The 26,178-nt window shown below is 45.3% G+C and overlaps 1 protein-coding gene across 1 annotated transcript in view; it reads right to left on the bottom strand.

Moving 5' to 3' along the window:
• trpn1 (transient receptor potential cation channel, subfamily N, member 1) overlaps positions 1-26,178 on the bottom strand; it is a 331,698-nt gene that overhangs the window by 40,418 nt on the left and 265,102 nt on the right. Inside the window, exons 22-25 of the mRNA XM_078540988.1 lie at positions 23,179-23,316; positions 21,366-21,494; positions 1,551-1,748; positions 687-893 (exon numbers count right to left, since the gene is read on the bottom strand). Coding sequence (XP_078397114.1) covers positions 687-893; positions 1,551-1,748; positions 21,366-21,494; positions 23,179-23,316 — 672 coding nt within the window. The remainder of the gene's footprint in view (positions 1-686; positions 894-1,550; positions 1,749-21,365; positions 21,495-23,178; positions 23,317-26,178) is intronic.

The following is a 26,178-nucleotide window of genomic DNA, read 5'->3' as shown; positions in this document are numbered from 1 at the left end:
CAGGCAATGACCATCTCCAACAAGAGAGAATCTAACCACTGCCTCTCGACATTCAGTGGCATTCCCATCACTGAATTCCCCACTATCAATATCCTGGGGTCACCATTGACCAGAAACTAACTGGACTAGCCATTTAAATACTGTGGCTACAAAAGCAGGTCAGAGGCTAGGAATCCTGCGGCGAGTAACTCACCTCCTGACTCCTTAAAGCTTGTCCACCATCTACAAGGCACAAATCAGGAGTGTGATGGCATATTCTCCACTGGTTAACTTTGATGAGCACAAATCAACCACCTTAAGTGTTCCTCATCATGCTAGCTGATGAACAAATATTCATCAGAAGATAGAACCAGAGGTGGCATGAAGAGAAAGAAATGCATCAAGTTGTTATTATCTACAATGCACTGCCCGAAAGGAAGGTGGGAGCAGATTCAATAGCCCCTTCACAAGAAAACTGGATAAATACTTGAAGAGGAAATCTTTGCAGGCTATGGGGGAAAAGGAGGGCGGTAGGACTAATTGGATAGCGCTTTCAGTAGAGGCATGATGGGTCGAATGGTCTCCTGCTGTGCTGTTCAATAATTCTATGAAATGTTCATTATGCTGAATGCGTTATAAACAGTAGCATCCTGTCCGTGTTGATTCTACAGAGGTGTTGCCCAAAGTTTTGTACTTCAACCACCTACCTTGCGATCCTCTGTTAGTTTAAGGGTGATGTTGTTCTTCCGGATTAGAAAGCTAACCACCTCTTGGTGGTGATCAGCTGCTGCATACTGAATGGGAGTCTTTCCTTCCTTACATTCCAGCTTGGGAGAAGCTCCGCTTTCCACCAGGAACTGCACTGTATCCAGGTAACCAGATTTTGCTGCAAAATGCAGTGGAGTCCAACCATTCTGAACAAAGGAGTGAAAATAGTCAATTGAATCCAACGCTCTGTGATAACTTTCTCTTTCTACCTCAATGCTGCCCTCCCCTTCAATCCTCCACTTTGTACTATGGGCTTTTCTCTGACTGTTAGGAAAGAGGTTTCTAACCATACCTAGGCAATGCACCCTCAACATTTTGGCATGACTCACCCTCTGATTTTACTTCCCTCCCAGAGGAGTATGCCAGTAGGTTATGATTAATATTTGGACCTTGCTTGGCAGAGAAATGCAATTGAGAATCATTGTCCTGTAAAAGTGCATTCACACACTACACAACAATTAAATTCTCTAATCGCTGAATCACTAAGAGGCAAAGAAAAATGAAGAGAATATACTAGGCAGGTTGCCCTCTCATCCTGCTGAACACCACAATGTACAATTGGATGTGAGCATAATGTTCTAGGGTTTGCATTTGCCAGGGAATAGATCTCGGGGAGCACAGGAGAAGAGGATAATGTTAAATTTTATTGTCATGAAAATTAGGTGAGTGCAAATCAGTCACCCATTTCACACTCGGATGGATTTTGAAGTCAGCAGAAAATAAAACTTAGGCATAAGGGCAGAAAATATTTTTTTTAAAAAAAAGCACCAGACAGGTAATGTTTCTTGCCTCTTATCACCCACCTTATCTGTGACGTTGATCTCAGCCCCCTGGCCAAGTAGTGCTCGTGCCATCTCAATGTGACCATTGGCTGTTGCCAGGTGCAGGCAGGTGCGCCCTCTTTTGTCTTTGAGGTGTAGCTGGGAGGTGGATTTACTCAGGAGAAGCCCAACCACCGCAGTGTGTCCATTCTGCGCTGCGAGGTGGAGCGGGGTGGAACCCTAGGACAAGATTCAACCGGTCACTGCCTTATTTATGTGGTCCTGCCTCAGGCGCTAGGTTCAACACCGTGTCCACACAAGAAAAACACAATGCTACAAAAAAAGAAAGTAAGCTGGCCAACCTTCTGCTGAATGTATATTTGTTGTACCGCCTTCTTGTTCAAGTACATATGTAGCACTTACTAAAACACATCATCATGCCACTTACATGTGAGGGCAATGTGAAGAAATGAGTGCCTGGTTCTCCATAAAACGGTAGCATCCTGTCCGTGTTGATTCTACAGAATAAACGTTTGGCAAACATTTATCGATGAAGACCTTGCTCTATTTTAACCAGCGCAGAAAAACAAGCTGAGTTCTGCCTATGCTATTACCAGTGATTGCATATTCTCATGTCAGATTGTGCAGTTTGTGAGGGGATGTTGCTTTATTCATTAAGCTGTGTGACACTAGAGGCACCGCCTGTGACAGTTACCTAGTCATTGTGCCGCTTGGTGCTGTATAACAATTCTGGACAGGGCTTGTCAGCGGAGCACTGGATCCATCCGGCTGAAACGTAAATTGTAATTTCCCATGCCTGGAGCTTCACAGCATATAGCAGGGATATCAGACATGCAGGTCAACCCGTCCAGCACAATTTTCCATCAATGAATGGATGAAATTTTTAATAAGTGCTCGCATTGTACTGTAAAATCTGCATTTTAATAGGGAAAGAGGGACCCCTGGTCTGCTCTGAACACCGTTTCAAACCCAATGATGCGCTGTAGTGTTTATGAGTCGTAACCTCGCCTGTATGTTTTGAGACACCACTGAGCTTAAAATATTTGGCACCTTTTAAGTGTTATCGTAAATCAAATAAAAAAACATAGCAGGCTGGTTCATTTTTACTTGGATTCTGAGAATTGTTTATGGGAGTTCAGTGATGTGTATTTGTTCATGTCTGTGTGTGCATGTGTACGAGTATGTGCGTGTGAATGAACAAGGATATTTATAATCGAAGGACCTTGTGACATTAAGCTAACTGAATGGAAGCAAAACTACACGAAGGCAGTGGAGGCTGTGCAGAGAGAAAGGTCTCACTTTCCACCAAAAGCTACTTAGGATTTCTGAGGAGGAAGTTAATTCTTTCTGCCCCTAACCCCCCCAGGGCCAACATTATCAAGGTTGATATTTCTGATTTACTTTATCCCAACCAGTATTTCCCACTCCTCACCCTTAACCTCAATTTCTAGGCAGGCACGTGGGCTGGATTTAACAAGGTGTGGTGGTCCCTGCAATCCCCACCCCTGCCTGGGCTAAAACATTGTTGGGGGGCTCGTCCATGATACCCCTGCCTGCCCCACAGTGAATTAACACTGGAAGCAGTGACTTTGTTGGATCCTTGTCACTAGTTTAGTTCGACTAATGGATTTGGATTGCACGCGTGTTTTAGGATGGCCGAGTTGGTACCATAGGCATAACAGATCAGCAGACAATTCTTATGTATTTACTTACAAAGGAACTCAGCAGCTACAATTGTGTACTAACAACTAAAACCCTGTCTCTACATTCCAGACTCTGACTCTAGACTACTCACTACTGACTACAGGCTACAGGCGACTAAGGTAGCCCACGCTACTCTATCATTGGATATTAAGATCATGTGATCTTCTATTATAACATTCCTCTAAAAGGTATATACACAATGAATTACCGCAGACTTTTGCCCCATCTTTAGAGGAAGTCCTGCCTTAGAGAGCTGCCGCCCAATTGGATTGTCGTTCTAGCAGCGCCAGCTGGGAGTGGTGGCCATGGCTGGGACTACAGCTAGTCCCAACAAAGAGGATTCTGGACTCAGAGGTAAGGCTGCCAGGGCCCAGCGAGGAGGTTGAGGAATGTAGGGAGCAGGTTCAAGAGGTCGGGTGGAGGGTTAAAGGGCGTAATATGGCCTTGCACGGCAGGGTGCCTCCGATGGGCCCAAGGGACTCGCAAAGGAGTTCCCCCTTCACTTGTCAACTCTAGCTTGTGCAGTGAAGGCTTAAGGGATGAGGTAGTTAAATAGCCACGAATTGGCCACTTAAGGGCTTCAATAGACCCAAGGTCAAGTGGGCCGCCCAACGCCTACCCCACCTCCTGTAAAATTTCGGACAGGTCGGAGTGGGTGGGCAGGCAGTGGGATAGTTAGCTGCTGGATTTTACGAGTGCCCCTGCCTTCAAGCCTGCAGGCGAAGGATCATAAAATCCAGCCCAATATGTTCATTAAGAATCATGTCCACATCTTCCGCCTCCACACACAGGTTCTTTTTATTCTGTAATAGGCCCCGCTCCTTCTTTAGATGTCATCTTGCTCTTTTTCTATTTATATAACTTCTTTGGATTTTCCTTAATTTTCCTCGCTAATATTTTATTCATACCCTATCTTTCCTTTCCTAGCTTTCCTTTTAATTTCACCCTGCACATTTTATGTTCCTCTATGCTTTCTGCCTTCACTAGATGCCTTGCATTGCATTGAAGGATATACCATTAATCAGTGAACAACTTCCTTGTCTAGTTTCTAATTTTTGTTTTCACAGCCTTTAATACTTACTGACTAATTCTCCACATTCCATTTCCAGCTTTGCTTCTCCCTTCTGAGGCTATGCTCAGGTTCCTAAAGCTAGTTTAAACCTTTTCTGTACATACTATAAGTTTCCATCTTATTATTATCCACATGTCCTGAAGAGAAAAAAGGGTTACATTTAAAAAAAAAACTTGAAAATTAGAGGAAAGAAAAAAAAAACAACTGGTGTTCAGAATAGAGTTGTTCAAAGCATGAAGAGTTGTGATGACTTGATGGAGCAGATGGGTTTTGTAAAGGAGCAGTAAAACTATATTACGGAGACATCAACGAGTGCTTGCACGCCAGCCCCGATCTCACATCTGAAAAACTCTGCCCCCTGGAATGTCCACGCTAATAGCTCACCGGTCGAAGCTTCTGCAGTACACCACATGACCTGTCATTGACAGGAGGGAGGGACAATACACGCAGTTACCACAATTCCTCCCCCTTTAGTTTTTTTACAAATACTCTTAACAAAACACATTTGAGCATCCAACAAACATATAGGGGAGGATATTCCCCCTGTCGGGCGGGTGGGCCCGGGAGTGACAGCGCAATGGTCCGGCGCCCGCAACCGGGCCCCAACAGCAATTTCACACCGGCCAGCGTGAATTGCGTGCTGAAATGCTCAGCGCTGCCGGGGTCATGGGGGTAAGAGGGCGAGTGCGGGAGTCAGCACAGTGAAAGCTCCCTGAAGTTACAGAGCTGCCTCAGGGAGCTGAAGGTTTCTAACACTGTCACATGAGCAGGGACATGTTAAAAATGAGATTTAAAAATTTTTATTTTATTTTTAATTAACATCGGAAACCTCATCCCGCCCGTGGATGAGATTTCCTCAAAATCCTTTTCACCCGCCCATAAAGTTTGGACGGCAGGGAAAAATTAACTTTAATTAATTTATTAATGGGCTTAACAGCCCTCTTAATTATTGGCAGGCTTGCTGCCGACTCCCACGCGTGCCCGCCAACTGAAATATTGCGCGAGTGCACGATGGCATCAGCACGCTTGCCAGATGTCATCGTGCGCTATTTCATGCTCATGCGTGTCGTGCGCGTACCTGCGCGTACCTGCACGCCCAGCTGAAAATCCAGCCATATACAATTTCAGATGATTATAAATCTAGTCTTTGAGGTGCTCTTCATGTACGGCTAGAGCGGCATAGCTCTACCACTGGAGGTTCCTGAACAAGATCGACAGGATCTGGAGCTGCAGTATGAGACACATCATTGGAACTGGGCAGTTCAGGATTTGGCAACTCCTCTGAAACACCTCGGATGTCTGTTCTAGGTCGATCACATGCCTCAGAAGTCGACGGTTCAACGCTAATCATAGATTGAGCAGTCAATTGTTGGAATTTCTCTCTGGCACAGATATGACTAACGTGCTTACGGACGATTCTATCTCCCACTTGTACTTGGAAAGATAATGGACCAGTCTCTGAAGCAATGGGTCCTGGAGCCCAACATGGTCCAGTGCCGAAATTTATTATTGTTTACCTTAATTTTAAAAACTTTATTTTTAGCGCTAGAAACCTTCAGCTCCCTGAGGCAGATCTGTAACTTCAGGGCGCTTTCACTGCATGACTCCCGTGCTCGCCCTCTTCCCCCCCACAACCCCGGCAGCGCTGAGCGTTTCAGCATGCAATTTACGCTGGCTGGCCATTAATTTATTATTTATATTTTGTTATTGTTTTTACACACCTCTGCGAATTGTGCACATATTTGCTCCTCAATTTCCCGCTGACTATCTGGTGGTCTATAATAAACACCTAACAATGTGGCTGCCCCATTTTTATTCCTAAGCTCTACCCATAAAACTTCATTCGATGCCCCCTCCAAGATATCATCTCTCCTTACTGTAGTAATGGACTCCTTAACTAATAATGCAAAGCTTCCTTCTCTTTTACCCCCTCCCCTGTCTCGCCTGAAGATTCTATATCCTGGAATGTTGAGCTGCTAATCCTGCCCTTCCCTCAATCATGTCTCTGTGATGGCTACCATATCACAATTCCACATGTCAATCCTCACCCTTAACTCATCCGTTTTACCTGTAACACTCCTGGCATTAAAGTAGAGGCCATCCAGCCTTGCCTTACTCCCTTGAAACTTAATGCAGCTGTACTCCCTCTGACTTGATTGTTTTACTGTATTATGATGTGTCCCTATTCTGCTAACATTCTGTGTCCCCTCCCCCTGCCGAATTCATTTAAACTCCTCCCAACAGCACTAGCAAACCCGCCCGCTAGGATGTTAGGCCTGCTCTGGTTCAGATGTAGACCGTACCCGCTTGTACAGGTCCCACCTTCCCCAGAAATGGTCCCAGTGATCCAGGAATCTAAAACCCTCCCTCCTGCACCAACTGTTAAGCCACGTATTCATCTGCGCTATTCTCCTATTTCTGTGCTCGCTAGCACGTGGCACTGGGAGTAACCCAGAAATTACAACCCGAGAGGTCCTGCTTTTTAGTCTACTGCCTAACTCCCTGAATTCTTGATGCAAGACCTCATCCCTCTTTCTACCTATGTCATTGGTACCAACATGCACCATGACCTCTGCCTTATCACCCTCCCCCTTCAGGATGTCCTGCAGCTGTTCATGACATCCTGGAACCTGGCACCAGGGAGGCAACACACCGTCCTGGAGTCACGTTGATGGCCACAGTAGCGCCTATCTGTTTCCCTGACTAGAATCCCCTATTACTGATGCTCTTCCTCGCTTCCTGTACAGACAGGCTGCTTGATGTGCCAGAAGCTTGGCTCTGTCTGCATTCCCTGGAGGAACCAGCCTCCAAAACGGAATACTGATTTGTGAGCAGGACCCCAGGGGACTCCTGAACTACCTGCCTGTTTCTCTTGGACTGCCTGGTGGTCACCCATTCCCTTCCCCCCTCAAGTCCCTTCAGCTGTGGTGTGACCACCTCTCTAATCATGCTATCCATGATGCTCTTAGACTTGTGGATGCTCCACAGTGTCCCCAGCCGCTGTTCCAGCTCTGAAACCTGAGCTTCCAGCAGCTGCAGCTGGACACAGTTCCTGCACACATGCTGGTCCCGGGCACTGGAAATGTTCCCGGCTTCCCACATGGAGTACAAGGAGCACACCACAGCTTTGAGTTCTCCTGCCATGACTTATCCCTTTAAATTAAACCTTTTAAATCAATTACTTTAGGGAACTTCTTTCCTGATCCTCGTTACTACAGAATATACAAACTATAAACCACCAAAAAGACCTTAAACTATCAGCAATAAAAGTAGTAAATACTTACCCAATCTTACCCGCTATTTACTAGTCATTTCTCTCCCTTGTTGCCTCTACTGCTGCAGCAGGGCAAGACCACTCTCTGAAGATTTAAGAAGTTGGATATCAAAGAAAAAAATGCAAAGAGCACCTCTTCCCCGCCACACCGAATTCCCACTGTGCACCAAATTGCCAATACCCACACTCACTCTGGCTGTGCCTCACTCAGGATGAGGTCTCTCCCCTGCTCATGTGCAAGCACACTCGGGGTGGGGGGCTTCAATGTCCAATGTCCAACACTAAGGGCGGAATTTTCCGTGCCGTTTGGCAATGGGCATCATGGTGGGTGTGAGCAGACAATATGGCGGGTGGGCCAAAAATCAGTTTCACAACGTTGTGAAACCATTTTACGATTGTCTGCTCAGCCGGTCTATGGCCCGCCGCCAGATGTCGGGCACTTCACTTTAGTACATCTGTGTATCACTATAATAGTCTATTATAAAGGATGTAATTTCAGAGCATTTAGAAATACATAGTCTAATCAAGCAGGGTCAGCATGGCTTCATGAAGGGGAAATCATGTATAACAAATTCTTTGAGGAGGTAACAAACAGGATAGATAAAGGGGAGCCAGTAGATGTAATATATTTGGATTTCCAAAAGGTGTTCGATAAGGTACCACACATAAGGCTACTTAATAAGATAAGAGCCCATGGTGTTGGGGGTAGTATATTAGCATGGATAGAGGATTGGCTAAATAATAGAAGACAGAGATATGGGTTAAAGGGGGCATTTTTGGGATGGCAACCTGTAACTAGTGGAGTGCCACAGGGATCAGTGCTGGGGCCTCAATTATTTACAATATATATTAATGACTTAGATGAGGGAAGTGAATGTACTATCGCCAAGTTTGTGGATGACACAAAAATAGGCGGGAAGGCAAGTGGTGAGGATGACACAAGGAGTCTACAGAGGGATATAGGCAGATTAAGTGAGTGGGAAAAAACTTGGCAAATGGAATATATGTGGGAAAATGTGAGGTTATGCGCATTAGCAGGAAGAATAGAGGAGCTGAATATTATTTAAATGGAGAAAGGCTGCAGAAGGCTGCAGCACAAAGGGTTTTGGGAGTCCTTGTGCATGAATAACAAAAAGCTAACATACAAGTTCAACAGGTAATAGGGAAGGCAAATAGAATGTTGGCCTTTATTTCACAGGGAATGGAGTATAAAAATAGGGAAGTCTTGCTAAAACTATACAAGACACTAGTTAGACCAGACCTAGAATACAACTTAGATCCCCTTATCTAAGGAAAGATATACTGGCATTGGAGGCAGTCCAGAGAAGGTTCACTAGGTTGATCCTGGGTATGGAGGGATTTTTTTATGAGGAGAGGTTGAGTAGGTTGGGCCTGTACTCATTGGAATTTAGAAGAATGAGAGGTGACCTTATTGAAACCTATAAGATTCTTAGGGGGCTTGAGAGGGTAGATACTGAGAGGTTGTTTCCCTTGTGGCAGAGTCTAGGTCCAGAGGGCATAATTTCAGAGGGTAGTCAATCTGTGGAATTCTTTACCACAGATGGCTGTCAAGGCTGGGTCGTTAAGTATATTCAAGGCTGAGATAGACAGATTTTTAATCATTAAGGGAATAAAGGGTTATGGGGAAAAGGCCAGAAAGTGTCGTTGAGGATTATCAGATCAGCCATGATCTCCTTGAATGACAGAGCAGGCTCGATGGCCTACTTCTGCTCCTATGCCTTATGGTCTTATAATCCTTGCTGACTGGAATCACCCCCCCATGTCAAATTTACCACCCACGTCGGCAGGAAAACACACCGGTGCAGAACACATCTTGACAAATGTGACGTGCAGAAGTTGGGACTTAACGTCAGGGCCTTGGTCACATCGCAGACACCTGAGGGGCAGAAGCTGGAGCTCGGCAGCAATGGGACCCTGGAGGAACGTCCATTGCATGCTGGGTGGATTCTGATGGACATGGCTCTGCTGCGAAGCAGCTCAAGGAAGGTGGAAGGTCACTGTTGAGATGTCTGCTTCGGGCCATCAGTGTCTTGGCCATGGACTACTATGGATGGCCATCAAGGAGGTGGAGAGGAAGGTCCAGCTGTGAGTGGGAGGGGAAAGTGCACCGGGGTGGGGGGTGGTGAAGTTGGGATTGGGGGAACGATACTAGCGGTGGGGGTGAGGTTGGGAGGGGGAAGCGATGGTGTCGGGGTGGTGATTTTGGCGGGGAGAAAGTATGGGGGAGGAAGGTGTAATGGGGGAGAATGCAGCAACTGGGGAGGTAAGTGTTGGGGGGGAAGGTGTAAGAGAGGGAGTTTGGAGGTGGGACGGAGTTTGGAATGGGGGAAGAGCTTTGGGTGGAGGAAGGATTTCTGAAGGTGGCAGGAGTATAGGGGGAGGAAGGAGTCCTGGGGGAGGAAGGAGTTCGGAAGGGGGAAAGAGTCTGGGGGAAGAAGGAGTCCATGGAGAGGAAGGAGTTTGCGGGTGGAAGGAATTTGCAGGGAGGGAAGGAGTCCAGGGGGAGGAAGGAGTAAGGAGTAAATGCAGGGCTGTGCACATCTCTGCAATATGCTGGACCAGGGTCTCTATGGTGTCCGCCATTCTTGCCATGGAGAGCTCCATGTGGTAACATGTGGGCACCACTTCATCAGAGAGCAGGCAGACGGAGTCCTCTGACTCATGTGCCACTCTGTTGAGGGCTTCCAACAGCTCTGCATGGTGTTCCCATGCCTTCTGCTGATCCTTTAGGGTGATTTGGAAGGCTGAATCCAGAGGCTTGTCATCTGACTCAGACCTCATAGCCTCTTCCTTAGCTGACCTCCAAATGCCGGGGAGCTCGGCTAAACCTGCCTCCTCCTGCTGCGGACATGTGACTGTGCAGTGACCACCAGATTGTGAGCCTAAGCCTGCTCTAGATTTAGGTTCCACTGAGGTGTGTGTCTCTGCGCTGGTGGAGGGTGTGGGTAAGCGCTGTGATGGGTCTTCCAGGCTGCTTATTCCCAGCTGTTCAATGGAGGTGGTGTCCTCTTGGTTGGAGGTGAGGACGTGGATGGAGCTGAGGGACTGGCTGGCTGAGGGTGTCGGTCTCTTGACGGAGCTCCCTGTGAACCAAAGTAGAGATGATTAGTGCATGGCAGCAGAGTCAAAAGCAGGAGAGCATTCACAGTGCGTTGAGAGAGGGACGATGTGGTGCAGGATCTTCACATGGGTGTTTGCTGCCGACCTCACCATCGTGGCAGGAAGGGTCCACGTCCTCACTCGTCAGCGCAATGGCACACTCCTCAAAGTGAGTGAGGAGCCTAATGTGGGCCACTCTGCCTCTTATCTGGGACCTTTTCCTGCTGTTGTGAGTCAGCTTCTCTTGCATGAAAACAGATCTAGAGAGTGTGAGCAGGACACATGGCACTGCATGGAATGTTTCTGCGGCGAGCAGAGCCATGGACTGGATGAGAATGCGAGCTCCAGAGGATCTGAACCTGATGGAGATGTGAGGGTGTGTGTGAGAGTTAGTGGTGCTGTACCTTGAGGTGTGAGATCCCTGTGGATGCGTGATGGGTTTGTGAGTTTGTGAATTGAGAGTGATGAGAAGAGTGATTTACCCAGGCGGAACAAGTGAGGCCGTTCATCCTCTTTCTGCACTGGGTGACTGTCCTCTTTTGCAGGGCATTGTCACTGACCAGCACTGCCACCGCTTCCCATGCAGGATTGGTGAGCTTGCTTGATGGCCTTCGCCCAGACCGGGGTTAGCGGGATTTGTGACGAGCCTCAACTGCGTCCAGTTGGCGCTCGAGGGCGGCATTGCTAAATCTGGGGGCAGCACGTTTCATCCCCTTGGCAGCCATCAGTAAGCAGCAGCTTCCTATCCCTTGAAGAGTTCTAGTGCTTTGAAGGGTTGGCCTTTAAATATGGCGGTCAGTTTACTGAAGGCCTGAGGTGACGGCGGGATAGCCGAATCAGAGGCTGGCCCGCCAACAACCCAGCATGTTGCCTGGGAAAGCATGATTAATGAGGTGGGATTGGGATGATGCGGCCTGAAAAGCCGCCATTGAGGTCAGCGGGTAAAACATCCTTTTTCCCGCCTGCTGGCACACTTAGTGCAAATCTGGGATGATTTCATCCTGAGAGTGGCTCAGTAGCACCACTGCTGGCTGAGTCATAAAGGCTCATGGAACCCAAAATTCCAAAGTTTTAGGGTAATCTAAGAATTAATACATATTGAATAAACGTCCTTCTGCTGAGAAAAGAAAGAATTGAAAAGGAACACCTGCACTTATATAGCACCTTTCACAACCTCAAGAAGGCCCAAAGCACTTCATAGCCAATGAAGTACTTTTGAACGGTAGTCACCATTGTAGTGTAGAAAACAGCACGATTTTACTGGAAAAAGCTATTGATAGGTAGAAAATGTTGTACTTGTGGAACTTTTATGTTAAAACTACCTACAGGTGGAAACGTCACTCCCAAGGGTTAGAGTGAATTAACATTTTGATTTAATATTTTACGTAAGAGCTTGATGATAGGAAAAAGGCATATTTAAAAAATGAACAGAGAAGCTAGATAAGTACATGTGCGAAAAAGGAATATAATGATACATGGATGAGGTGAGATGAAGTGACAGGAGGCTCATGTGGAGTGTCGACTTGTTGGGCCAAATATGCTGTCGCTATGCTGTATGATACTTTCTTAATTCTATGTAAATTCCCCTTTTACTCTCACTAACAGTGGTGTAGACTCAGTACAGAACTTTCATCATACACTCTCATCGACAATCCTCCATTTTAGGAAACTTTCAACCTGAAAGCTCGAGAATTCCCAGCAGTTTTGCTGCTTTATCAATTTAGCGAAGTCACACTGAAGGTTCCAAAATAACTGAAGAGCTTAAATATATTCCAAAAATTGTTTTGAAGACCAATTGATTGTAAGTGGATTAGTGAGTCATTGTATCAAATGCCTGCTTTACTTGCTATGTTCCCACAACCATTGACTGACGTTATTTGTTTTGAACACTTGTAAATTGGCTGTTGCATCCTGTAGAGAACAATCTCACAGCCATTCAAAAGAATGGAGGGGTGACTCTCAGATATGAAACTCCTTATCTACTTTAACCAGCCAAGTATAAACTTTCAGGCAACGTCAATCATTGATGATATTGTTGCTTAGTCAACTGGAATGAATAATTAAGTGCATTTTAAAAGGTCGCTGTTGCTGCAGCGGGTGATGGAACTTGGTGGAAATGTTCCTAGAATTTGGAGTTTATACGCAAGCTTGACCTTTAAACTTTTGAGTGCTGAGGCCTCAATATTGCCTCTGGACCTCATGTGAGGATGACAGAACCTCAGCATCGGATTGGGCAGTCTGATGCCACTTGCTTCCGACAGGAGGGACAGGAATTGGCTAAAGGGATTCTAAGGGTCCAGATGTGGTGCCATCTTTTCGCATTGCATGACTGCCCCTGTTAACAGCTCTGACACAGGTCTCGCACTGATCTGTGGAGGGAGGGCTTTAAGAGATCTGTGATCTTATTCAAACACCACCCCATTTGACCAGCCAGCCTATCCAAGGCAGGGGAGATGGTAGAGCTCAGAGTTTGCATGGAACAGTATGACCATCACTGACAGCTGCTATTACTGTTGCTACGGACCCCTGCAGGGAGCGTGTAGCTGCAGTGTCCATCGAGGTGACAGTGTTGATGCCATGCATCAAAAGCCTACACAAATTGATAGTGGATTCCTCTACATGGTCTAGAAGCTCCCTGGAAGGCAGTCCAATCCACTGATCATTTGCTCGCTCTCTGAAATCAACTTCCTTTTAAATGCTGGGCCCCTAAAGTCTGCATCCACTGTCCCCTTTAACAGAGTGAGGACATGAGCTGGCTATCTGGTGAGCTGTTTTCCTGCGTCACTCTTTCCACCTGCTGATTTGTACTTGCAGAATCACCCAGTGCAGACCCTTCACACTCATGTTCTGTACCAGGAAAGGGGGTGCTCATTCTTCTATTAATGCTTGGAAGGCTAAGAATGGGTGCCAGTTTTCCCTTTCAGTCTCTGTGTGACTGCAATAACTGAGTTGTCTAATGGACCTAGAAACAGAGCACAGTGATAAGGGTTAACAAATAGTGGGAACAGTAAGCACCAGCAGATTGTCATATTGTACGTGCAACTGTGTGAGTGAGAATGCTAAGTAGAAAGAGAAAAGACAGGTGCCTAAACACCCCACTGTTCTTCAGCCTGGCCGTCTTTAATACTGCATGTTCTGTCTCTGCCAATAATGTTAATGGTAGCCTCTTCCACTGGTGTCAGTGTCAGTGTGGTGCCAGGACCTCCTCCTGTTCTCATGCTCCCCTTCGTTTTGTCTCCTGCAAGAGGAGTGGAAGTGGGTTATCATGTGCCCTGTTTAAGGATTTTCAAAACGTAAGGGGCAGGTAATGTGCTTGATGGCAGGAAGAGTGGCAACGAGGGAGAATTAGTTGTGAGGGCAATGGCAGGTTTTGAGGGTGTGATTAGAAGCCAGAAAGAGGTGCAATAAAGTGAAGCACTCCCTGCTGACTGGAGGGAAAGCATGAGAAGAGGGCTGAGGCAGAACTAATAGTACTGAAGTTGAAGCAGGGTCCTGCAGTGATGAATATTTGCAATGTGGAGGGGAGTTTTACCTTGGTAACCTTGGTCATATAATTATGTTTGTTTTGCTCGCACTGCAGCCAGCTCCTGGGGACAATGCTGGTAGCATCGACCATTTTTCCCATCTCTCTCTCCATTTGTGTTGACAAATTTGTCTGGGCAGCTGATGCCCATTGGGTTGGTAAAGGACCCCCTTTCTGCTGTTGCTCACTTGGCTAATCATCACCTCTAGTTTTGGATGAGAGAACTTGAGGGCCCCTAGTCGTGTTTATCTAGCTGACCACTATCCACCACTGTGAAAAGTACCTGCCCTTTAAGGCCTTACAGGATACCTGTAAGCAGGCTCTCTCCTGGATTTTCAGCCCCCCTATTGTGTCTATGGTGCAGCATCTTTTACAATGGCAGCTCCCTGATTTAATTTAAATTAGGCCTGGCCACGATAATGGCGTGGTCCCTATGCCGATTCCTTCAGCCCGGCAGAGCACACACACACTGCCCTTCACCTGCGGGATTGATGCTCAAGCTGATAATTGCCACCTCTATCTCTGCCGTCCTGCTGTGAGGCAGGGACAAAGCAGGGGAAGGTCTGCGAGAAAATAACACACTTGAAAGTTATGTGTGCTTTGTCAGTCAAAAGGTTACAATTTTACAATTCTACTTTTTTCACCCCCACCCCCACATCTTCCTTTCACAGGCTTGACTTCCTCCTCAGCAGGAGCCTGAGTAACCTCTGGGTGTCTTTTTAAGCTCGCAGCCATCATGAAGTAAACAATTCCACCATCTTAGCTCTAATGCTGGCGGAGGGCAGCACAATGTAGTTACACATAGAGGAGAAGTGGCAGGGAAGAGCGAGGGGGTTGGGGCATAGATATTTCTCAAACAATCGGGTGGGGCAGAAGTATTTATCATAAATTCACAGGCAAGTGACTCGCTGTTTTTTGCCCGTTGGTTTGTAAGGTGTGGGTCATTTGAAAAGCCTGATTTGGAAATGTATGAACCAGAACCAGAGATGATCAAGACCAATGCTGGAATTGTCTCTGATGACAGGAATGCACATACCCAAGGAAGGGCTTCTAAGGGGTGAAGATGGGTATAGAGAGAAAATAACAAGTCATAAAAATTCAATTGCATTTTTCCTTGTAACTCATTGCTTATAAAGTGGTTTGCAATGTCTTCAGGATATGATGAAGCACTATATAAATACAAGTTCAGTTTGCTTCAATCCTATAAGGCATTGGTCCAAATAATTATTTTTACACATCTAGTTCCACTGAAAAATCTTCCTTTGTAAATTGACATGTTCCCATTTGTGCCAAAAAGCATTAAGAAAAATAATAGCTGACAATTTATGCTGTGAGTATTGAGAAAGAAAACCAACACAGATTGAAAAAGCCTTTATTAATAAACATGGGAACACAAAAGTGTTGCATATTTTCACTGCTATTTCCATCTCTGTAACAACGCCCAACTTTGCCCCTGTCTTAGCTCATCTGCTGCTGGAACCCTCATTTGTGTCTTTGTTACCTCTAGTCAACTATTTCAACTCGTTCTGGGAAGAGTGTCCTGCAGCCAGTTCTTGTTGAAAATAACAATAGTGACATCACAAGACAGCGCAAGAGAGTGGCGGAGAGATCAGAACCAGCGCGAGCGTGGGGAAGCTTTAAAAAGTGACGTCAGCACAAAGGTGAGAGCTGCTTGGTGAGTAGTGGGTAAGAGTTTTTCTCCAGTTTTTATCCAGTTTAAGATAAATTAAGCTAAGGAAAGGTAAGAGTTCTAGTTTTTATTTAAAGTACATAAATAATTTAGCTTTTTTTTACTGTAGTTAACTTAAAGTAAATGTTTTTTTCAACTAGAGACATGCAGGGCAGCTCAGTCCAGTGTTATGTACCGCCTGCAACATGTGGGAAGTCCTAGACGCTCCTTGCGCTCTGACCGACTATGTGTGCAGGAAGTGCCACGAGCTGCAGCTACTTGAGCTCCAAGTTTCGGAGCTTGAGTGGCAGCTGGAGGCACTAAGGTGCATCCGCGAGGCTGAGAGTTTCGTGGTTAGCACATTTTTAGACGTGGTCACCCCACAGCTTACGGAAGTGCAGACAGAGAGGGAATGGGTGACCATCAGTCAGAAGAAAGGAGTCAGGCAGGTAGTCAGGAATTCCCCAGGGTGCATCTCGCTCAAGAACAGTTTTTCTGTGTTGGAAAATGGTGAGAGTGACCAGTTCCTCTGGGGAGTGCAGCCACGCTCATGGTATTGTGAGTGGCTTAGCTGCACGTGGAGGGGGGAGGAAAAAGAGGGGAAGAGCAATAGTGGTAGGAGACTCAATAGTAAGAGGAACAGACAGGCGTTTCTGCTGCTATAGATGTGACTCCAGGATGGTATGTTGCCTCCCTGATTCCAGGGTCAAGGATGTCACTGAACAGCTGCAGGGCATTCTAAAGGGGGAGGGCAAACAGACAGAGATCGCGGTACATATTGGTACCAACAACATGGTAGAAAGAGGGATGAGGTCCTGCAAGCAGAATTTAGGGAGCTAGGAAGCAGATTTTACAAAACAGGACCTCAAAGGTAGTAATCTCTGGATTACTTTGGGTGCCATGCGCTAGTGAGTATAGAAATAGGGGGTTAGTCCAGATGAATGCGTGGCTAGAGAAATGGTGCAGGAGGGAGGGTTTTAGATTTCTGGGACATTGGGACCATTTCTGGAGCAGTGGGACCTGTACAAGGCGGACAGGTTGCACCTGAACTGAAATGGGATCAACATCCTTGCGGGGAAGTTTGCTAGTGCTGTTGGGGAGGGTTTAAACTAACTTGGCAGGGGGATGGGATCCTGAGAGGAGGTTCAGCAGGGGGAGATGCACAGCCAAAATTAGAAGAGAGAGCACGTGAGTCTGGAAGGCATAGAAATTAAGTTAAGGCACAAAAGAGCTTGGCGAGGTTGAATGGTATTTATTTTAATGCAAGGAGTCTGACGAATAAGGCAGATGAGTTGAGGGCACAAATTAACACATGGAAGTATGATGTCATTGCTGTCACAGAGACATGGCTGAGAGAGGGGCAGGATTGGCAGCTCAATATTCCAGGATATAGGGTCTACAGGTGAGATAGGGAAGGAGGTAAAAGAGGAGGGGGTATCGCAATATTGATCAAGGAACCAATTACAGCAGTAAGGAGGGATGACATCTTAGAAGGCTCCTCAAATGAAGCCATATAGGTAGAACTTGAAAACAAAAAAGGAGCAATCACATTGCTGGGAGTGTACTATAGGCACCCAAACAGTCAGAGAGAAATAAAAGAGCAAATATGTAGGCAAATTTCAGAGAAGTGTAAAAATAATAAGGCAGTAACAGTGGGCCATTTCAACTTCCCCAACATTAACTGGGTTAGTCATAGTGTGATAGGTTTAGAGGGAGCAGAATTCTTAAAATGCATCCAGGAGAGCTTTTTAAGCCAGTATGTAGAAGGTCCTACAAGAGAAGGTCCTACTTAATTTTAGGGAATGAAGCCGGGCAAGTGGTAGAGGTATCAGTGGGGAAAGATTTTGCAGATAGTGATCAGAACTCTGTTAGATACAAGGATGTTATGGAAAAGGACAAGGATGGTCCAGAAATCAGAGTTCTAAATTGGGGGAAGGCCGATTTTTATAAGATCAGATATGATTGGACTGGGAGCAGCTACTTTTAGGTAAATCTGTGTCAGAGTAGTGGGACCCATTCAAGAAGGAAATAGGGAGAGTACAGGGCCAACAGATTCCAGTAAAGACAAAGGGTGGGACCAACAAATCCAGGGAACACTGGATGTCGAGGGATAGACAGGATTGGATAAAGAGAAAAAGGGAGGCTCATGGCAGATACCGAGGGCTCAGAACAGCGGAAGCCCTAGAGGAGTATAGAATGTGTAGGGGGGAACTTAAAAAGGAAATTAGGAGAGCAAAAAGGGGGCATGAAATAACATTAGAGGTAAAATAAAGGAAATTCCAAAGTTATTTTATAAGTACATTAAGAGTAAGAGGGTAACTAGGGAAAGAGTAGGGCCCAATAAGGACCATAGTAGTAATTTGTGTGTGGAACCAGAAGACGTAGGTAGGGTTCTAAATGAATACTTTGTGTCAGTGTTCATAAGTGAGAGGGACGGCGTGGGTATGGAAATCAGGCAGAAGGACTATGATATAATTAAAGAAATTAGTGTAGAAAGGGAGGAGGTTCTAAGTAGTCTGGCAGGCTTAAAAGTAGATAAATCTACAGGCCCGGATGAAATGTATCCCAGGCTGTTGAGTGAGGCAAGGGAAGAGATAGCAGGGGCGCTGGCAATAATTTTCAATACCTCTCTGGCCACAGGAGAGGTGCCAGAGGACTGGAGGACAGCCAATGTGGTACTGTTATTCAATAAGGGAGGAAGGGGTAAACCAGGCCAGTCTAATCTCAGTGGTGGGGAAGCTATTGGAAACAATTCTGAGGGACAGAATTAATCTATTCTTGGAGAGGCAGGGATTAATCAAGGACAGTCAGCATGGTTTTGTTAAGGGGAGGTCATGTCTGACCAATTTGATTGAATTTTTCAAAGCGGTGATCAGGTGTATAGATGAGGGCAATGCATTTGACGTAGTCTACTTGGACTTCAGCAAAACTTTTGATAAGGTACCGCATGGGAGACTGATAACGAAGGTAAGAGCCCATGGGATCCAAGGCAATTTAGCAAATTAGATCCAGAATTGGCTGAGTGGCAGGAAGCAGATGGTGATGGTCGAGGGGTGTTTTTGTGACTGAATGCCTGTGTCCAGTAGGGCTCCACAGGGATCGATATTGGGTCCCTTGCTGTTTGTGGTATATATAAACGATTTAGACTTGAACGTCGGAGGGTTGATCAATAAGTTCACAGGTGACACGAAAATTGGTGGGGTGGTAAATAGTGAGGAGGATTGCCTTAGATTACAGGACATAGATGGGCTGGTCAGATGGGCTGATCAGTGGCAAATGGAATTTAATCCAGAAAAGTGTGAGGTGACGCACTGGGGCAGGACAAACAAGGCATGGGAATACACAATGAATGGTAGGACCCTGGGAAGTACCGAGGATCAGAGGGACCTTGGTGTACATGTCCACTAGTCCCTTAAGGTAGCGAGACAGGTAGATAAGGTGGTTAAGAAGGCATATGGGATACTTGCCTTTATTAGCCGAGGCATAGAATATAAGAGCAGGGAGGTTATGCTGGAACTGTATAAAACACTGGTTAGGCCACAGCTAAAGTATTAAGTGCAGTTCTGGAATCCGCATTATAGGAAGGATGTGATTGCACTAAAGAGGGTGCAGAGGAGATTCACCAGGATGTTGCCTGGGCTGGAGAGTTTTAGCTATGAGGAGAGATTGGATAGACTGGGATTATTTCCCATGGAGCAGAGGAGATTGAGGGGGGACATGATTGAGGTGTATAAAATTATGAGGAGCATAGATAGGGTAGACAGGAAGGAACTTTTCCCCTTGGTGGCAGGATCAATAACCAGTGGGAATAGATTTAAGGTAAGGGGCAGGAGGTTTAGAAGGGATGTGAGGAAGAATTTTTTCACCCAGAGGGTGGTGGGAATCTGGAACTCACTGCCTGAAAGGGTGGCAGAGACAGAAACCCTCATAACATTTAAGAAGTATTTGGATGTACACTTGCGATGCCATGACACATGAGGCTATGGGCCTAGTGCTGGAAAATGGGATTAGAATAGTTTGGTACTTGTTTGACCGGCACAGACTCGATGGGCCGAAGGGCCTTTTTCTGTGCTGTAGACCTCGATGACTCTATGACTCTATTCTGATCACCGATGTTCTACCTTCCGTAAACTTGAAGTCAGCAAAACTCTGCTGTTTGTGTCTTAACTCCCACAAAGTCCAATTCACTTGTGATCCTTGTGCATGCTGACCTACATTGGCTTCCGATCAAGCATTGTCTTGATTTTAACATCCCCATCCATGTTTTTCAAACCCTTCCAAGGCCTTGCCCATCCCTACCTCTGTAATATCCTCCAGCCCACAACCCTCTGAGATCTCATCTTCTAATTCTGCTGTCTTGAGCATTCCCTAAGCTCTGGATAACCTCCCTGCACCTCTCTGCCTCTCTTCCTCGCTTTCCTCCTTAAGACACTCTTTAAAATCAACCTTTTTGATCAAGCTTTTGGTCAACTGTCCTAATATGTGGCTCGGTGCCATATATTGTTTTATAATGCCTCTGTGAAGCACCTTGAGACGTTCTATTACATTGAAGGTGCTACATAAATATAAGTTGTTATTGTATTGCTGGGGTACTCTCGTTACCAGTCTCCTTTTGCAATGTGTCAGAGCTCCCCCTGATGGCCCAGTTGGTAAATGAAAAGGCCAGTGCTCAAGGGATTCTTTGCTGAATTTGTTGATCTTAGCTACGATGTACGCTAGACACTCACTGGTTGTAATTTTGACTTTAGACAATACAGTAAAATGGGCTTGGCCATCTAATAAACACTTCTCCTAATTTTTGTTTCCACTGAAGCCATTAAAATGTTTCCACCGAATGTTTCACGCTTTTGTATAATGTAAAAATGACCCTTATTATAAGTGGCCCCAATGTTCAAGAGATATAGAGAGGAACCTTCACAGGATCCCCTACTCCTGTTCACTAACCAGTGGTTTCTGCTAGTCGTATGAGCATGTGCAGATGGTGTATCAAAATCTGACTGCAGACACTTGGGCGTTAAACTGTTCTTTTCACCATGTGATCCAGTAGATCAGATCATCTAATCATTGGAGAACCCGCTTGATTTTCATTCCATTCATTGCAACGGAATCAGGTGGGTTTGCTTCCCAACAAGCTGGTGATGAACTTTGCCAGCTTACCACCATGTGTTGAAGTTGATAGTTTAACCCTCATTGTCAAGGCCAGTGAGAGTAAGAGCCTACCTCAAGTGGAACCTTGCATCATGATGAATCATCACATTGACAAAAGGAAAATGTTGAGTAGGAACTAAATAATGAATGGGTTTACGACTATTACAAAAAGCATGCAAAAGACATCTTGTTATTCTGTGCCTTATACAATCTCTATAAACTGAAAGAGCTCGGGTGCAATAATTTCGCCACAGTGAAACCAGCCAAGCCCTGTGAAGCAGAAAACGATGCAAATACAAATCGATTCAGCGAAGTTGATTACTCACCTGCAGGCTGGTTTGAGTGTCCACCTGAACCCCTGGGTAGTTAAGCAGAAGTCGCACCAAGTTCTCATGTCCAGATTGTGCCGCCAGGTGTAATGGTGTGTACCCTGACTGAAGCAGCAACAAAAAAGGCTTTAGTCCCAGATTAACCAGTATTTCCACAGCACTGGCTGCTAAATAATTACTCCTCCATTTTGCAGTTCTCACCCGAGGGAAGACGATGAATTATAACTTCATGAAAGAGGCACCCTCCTCCTAAAAAGGTGACCTTATTTTTTGTGGTTCTCTGAATAATTCAGAAAATATCTCTTTGACTCATAGCCAGTTATCTCTCACAACTAAATGACAATTTACACACAGATCTGTCACTGAAGTTACAGTGGCCAATGAGGTTAAGCATCTGCAGAGATTCACTGCCGTTGTTTACAGGTCTTGGCGGGGTTCATGTGTCAAGCAGCAGAGGCAACTTCAACCTGGAGCACTGGCTTGTAAAATGAATAGCTAAAGTCTGACTTCTCTGTTCGGGCTAACCTCTTCTGAGTTTAAAGCAAACTTACAACCTATCGTATTTACCCTGCTGTTATCAGCTCCCACTTCCAGGAAGAAAATTTAAAACCTAACTATGTACAAACGAGTCTAAACATGGGCATGGCATGGGAGGCCCCGCTCCACCAAAACCAGGCCCAATCATTAAAGGGTTTATGAGTGTAATTAATTCATTTTTTGGATAAACATGCATCAGGAAATGATTTTCCTTATCTTGTGAGGAGTATTTCCCAGATGTGACACAAAGCTGAGCTTCTCTACATTGCACTAGTATTGCCATATCCTTGGGGCTCACTCCACCGCACATCTTTAACCACTGAGTAAAACTGAAAGATTTACAACCAACTTTGGAGCCATGTGCACTCATTACCAGTAGCAACAGTGATTTACTGTATCAATGACTGTATTGGAGAATTTCACCATGGCCCCTTAATGTCTGTTATAGATTGATCTCTGCATCCATTATCTGAGCTAAATTCGACTGAGGCAATTTCCTTATACTTCAATAACTTGTTTCAATGAATAGACTAATTCGTAATGAGGGCTTTGATCCTAAGCCCAAGACACAGGAACAGGAGAAGGCCATTCAGTCCCTTGAGCCTGTTCTGCTATTCAATGAGTTCATGGTTGATCTGTATCGTAACTCCTTTCACCTACCTTGGCTCTATACCCTTTGGTACCCTTGGCTAGCAAAAATCTACCGATCTCAGACTTAAACTGATTAATTGAGATAGCATTTACTGCTTTCTATGGGAGAGAATTCCACACCTCTTCACTACCCTTTGCATGAAAACTGCTTCTTAGCTTCTCTCCTGATGGTCTGGCTCTGATTTTAAGGTTACGTTCCATCGATCTAGACTCTCATCCCAGCAGAGAAAGTTTCCCTCTATCTACCCTATCGATTCCTTTGAAAATCATAAAAATCTCCATCAAATTACATCTTAACCTTCTAAACTCCAGGGAATACGGGCTTAGTTCATGCAATCCCTCCACATCATTTAAGCTTCGGAGCCCTGGTAACATTCCAATAACAAAGCAGGTGCTTTCATTTATTTGTTCAGTGCTCCATTCCAGAGGGATTGAAATCCTCAACAGAAAGAAAATACCATAATATGGATTCGCTACTGAAAATGGCATTTGGTTGAGGCCTACAAAAATTGCTTTAAAAGTGAAAAACTAGATCTTAGTGGCGTATCTCATTGTTTACATTTGTCAACTGGTCACAGTGTTTGGTGTGAGGGAGGATGCCAACTCTTACTACCTCGCTTGCCTGCTCCTTCATTAGGTGTCCCTCGCTGGTGGTCTTCGGAGTCTCACTACGCATGGTTGCTGGCACCTTGGTGAGAATCTCCCTCACAAAATCCATCTGGCCAAAATGTGCAGCCACATGAAGGGCTGTGAATCCAGTCTTCAGGGAAGGAAAGGAAGTCTGATTAGATTATGCTGCATTTAAGTTTCAGAGAGCGCAAGTTTGTCTATGTGTTTGTGCACTGAGGCACCTAACCTGAGAAAATGATCTAGGGTGAGAAAGCCTCAAGATCATAACAGCCATCACATGATAAAATTGCTGGCAAGTTACTCACATTACATTCAAGAGGTTTGCGGTAAATAAAATGATTTAATTTTGCTTTTGAAGAGATGGTGGACTTTTACATTCAGAGTAAGACACAATGGGAGATTTAGTTCTGCTTTTATGTTACATAGGTTTACAAATAGAATATTGTATAAGTGCCTTCCTATAAGATTACTAATAGCGTGCTGCACTCTGAATGGTTAATCGGCTGATTGTAAACAAATAAAATTCAATGGCTGCATTCTCCTTTGAATTATTGGTGCTTTGGGGAAACAGGCAGATTTAATAGTGTTCTTTAAAGGCTCCTGCATCAAATCTGCCAAACTACACCTGAACTTCTCCCCAATAAATTGCCAGCTCCCTTTAAGGCCTGCCAGATGCCCACCCCACCACATGTGAATAGGGCCAAGGAGCAGTGGCAAATCCCTCCATCCCATTCCTCTGGCCCAAAGTTCATCACAGACGCATTACATCAGCGATGAAAAGACCTGCTCCCTGAGCTGCATACCTCACTGAGGAGGTTATCTTGTAGCCTGATACTGAAGGTTGCACCTCTTTGTATGCCAATTGTTTTTTGTATTTGAGGTTTGAGCCAGGACTTTTGCTACTATTTTTACTCAGCTTTGCACGTGAGACATAGGTTTTAATGGTAAACCTTTGTCATGTTGTCATGAAGAAGAGGGCTTTAAAAAAATGGAACAGAAATTTACATTTATTTATACAGCACCTTTCACAGCCATCCATAACTCAATATACTTTACACCCAATTAAGCATTTTTGACGTGTAGTCACTGTTGTAATGTAGTAAACACCGCAGCTAATTTGTATACCCCAAGCTCCCACAAACAGCAACATGATATGACTAGGTGACCTGTTATTTCGTCATTCATTGAGGGGAAAAATATTGCCCAGAACATTAGGAATAATTCCCCTGCTCTTCTTCAAAATAATGAGAATCCTTTATGTCCGCCTGAGAGGGCAGACAGGGCCTGGGTTTAACATCTCATCCAAAGACATCTCATCCCTCAGGGCTGCACTGGACTATGAGCCTTGATTTGTGCGCTCAAGCTCTGGAGTGGGACTTGAAACCCTAGCCTTCTAATTCAGAGGCAAGTGGGCTACCAATTAAGCCAGGGCTGATACACATAAAGACCGGAACAGGCTAGCTTGGGGGCTCTTAAAGAATTAGGCAACAGCGAAGATATCTTTTCCCGTTGTCAAAGAGCTATAATATTTTTCATATTATTGTAGGCTTTTGGGTGTGGGTGTGAGTGTGGATGGTTCTGTCTGTGTGACTGATTTAATTGAATTAGAGTCAGATAGACTGCAAGGTTGAAATTATCAAAAGAGTTAGGTGTAAAGCAGAATTTTGAAATGGAGATGAACAAGCGAGGATGAGGGTTCCGAGGTGTGAATGAAATTTGCATTTTTAGATAAGTGAAGGGGTTGTTTGATCTTCAAAAGGTTGGTAGGATGTTTACAACGAGCAAGATAAATAGGGCAAGGTTATTATGGAGAGAACTTTCTCACCATCGGGGGGGTTGTGCAGGAGTGGGCGTGGGCATGGGTGCAGCCGATTGCTGCCCGCGATCGGCTGGGTGCCGCCATTTTACGTGGGCAGGCCAATTAAGGCCTGCCCAGCGTGACGCGTGCCCGGAAGCTCTGAGCACTCCCTGTGCAGGCAGGGGGGTGGTGGGGGGGAGTTGCCTGAGTCGGGGCCTGTACTCTTTCGCGCATGTGCATGAAAGGGCGCAGAAATCTCCCTGAGGCACAGAGCTGCCTCAGGGAGATTAGTTTAAGTTTAAAAAATTTTAATAAAGGAAAAAAAAATTTTTTAGGACATGTTCCCTCATGTGAAACTGTCACATGAGCTGGGACATGTCTCTGAATTTTATTAAAAATTTTTTCAAACCTTTAAAAACCTTCTTGAAACCTCATTCCGCCTGTGAATGAAAGGTTCCATGAAAAATATGAGGGTCGCCTGGGCTCTTCGCCTGCCCGCCGACCTTAAGGTTGGATGGGCAGCTCAGTTTATTGTTCTAATTGATAGTTAACTGGCCTTAATAGGCCTTTGACAATTTGGTGGGCATTCAGCCGATTCGGGTGCGTGCCCGCCGAACTGAAAATCTGAATGACGTGCAGTCTATTTTACTTAGGCAGGCCCAAATAAATGAAAGGGTGCGCAATCATCTCCTTTTTACCTTTAAATTGCTGTATTGCATGAATTAACTTCAAACTCTGGTCCCCATTTTGAACTGCCCACAATGTTGAATAACTATCCTGCATTTATGAATAGTTGGAGATTACTCACAGGGCATTGGGGGGAGAGGTATCTAAATGAAACTCTGGATTATTTGAGGCCAGTGCTTCTGATGCCAGTGCTTTACACCTTGAAAATTTCCAAAGTGGGTGGAGATCTGGTGTTACAGATTTCTGACACATTTTTCAATCAGGTTCACCTTATTTACCCCATCGGAAAATCTAAACCATATCGTAAGCCACTGGATGGGTCCTGCACAGAGTGAAAGCACCTTGAATCGGTTAAACTTTTATCTATGACGAGTCTGTGTTCTACACCGTTGATGTTTGAGCAAAGTTAGAGCTCATGGAATAAAAGGGACAGTAGTGACATGAATTAGCTGAGTGGCAGGAAATAAAGAGTAATGGTGAACAGTTGTTTTTCACCACTACTCTCTA

The sequence above is a fragment of the Cetorhinus maximus genome, chromosome 4, assembly GCF_964194155.1.
Source record: "Cetorhinus maximus chromosome 4, sCetMax3.hap1.1, whole genome shotgun sequence".
NCBI classification, from domain to species: Eukaryota; Metazoa; Chordata; class Chondrichthyes; order Lamniformes; family Cetorhinidae; genus Cetorhinus; species Cetorhinus maximus.
Note: the sequence above shows the minus strand (reverse complement) of the source record. Positions and strands in the feature narration are given on the sequence as shown.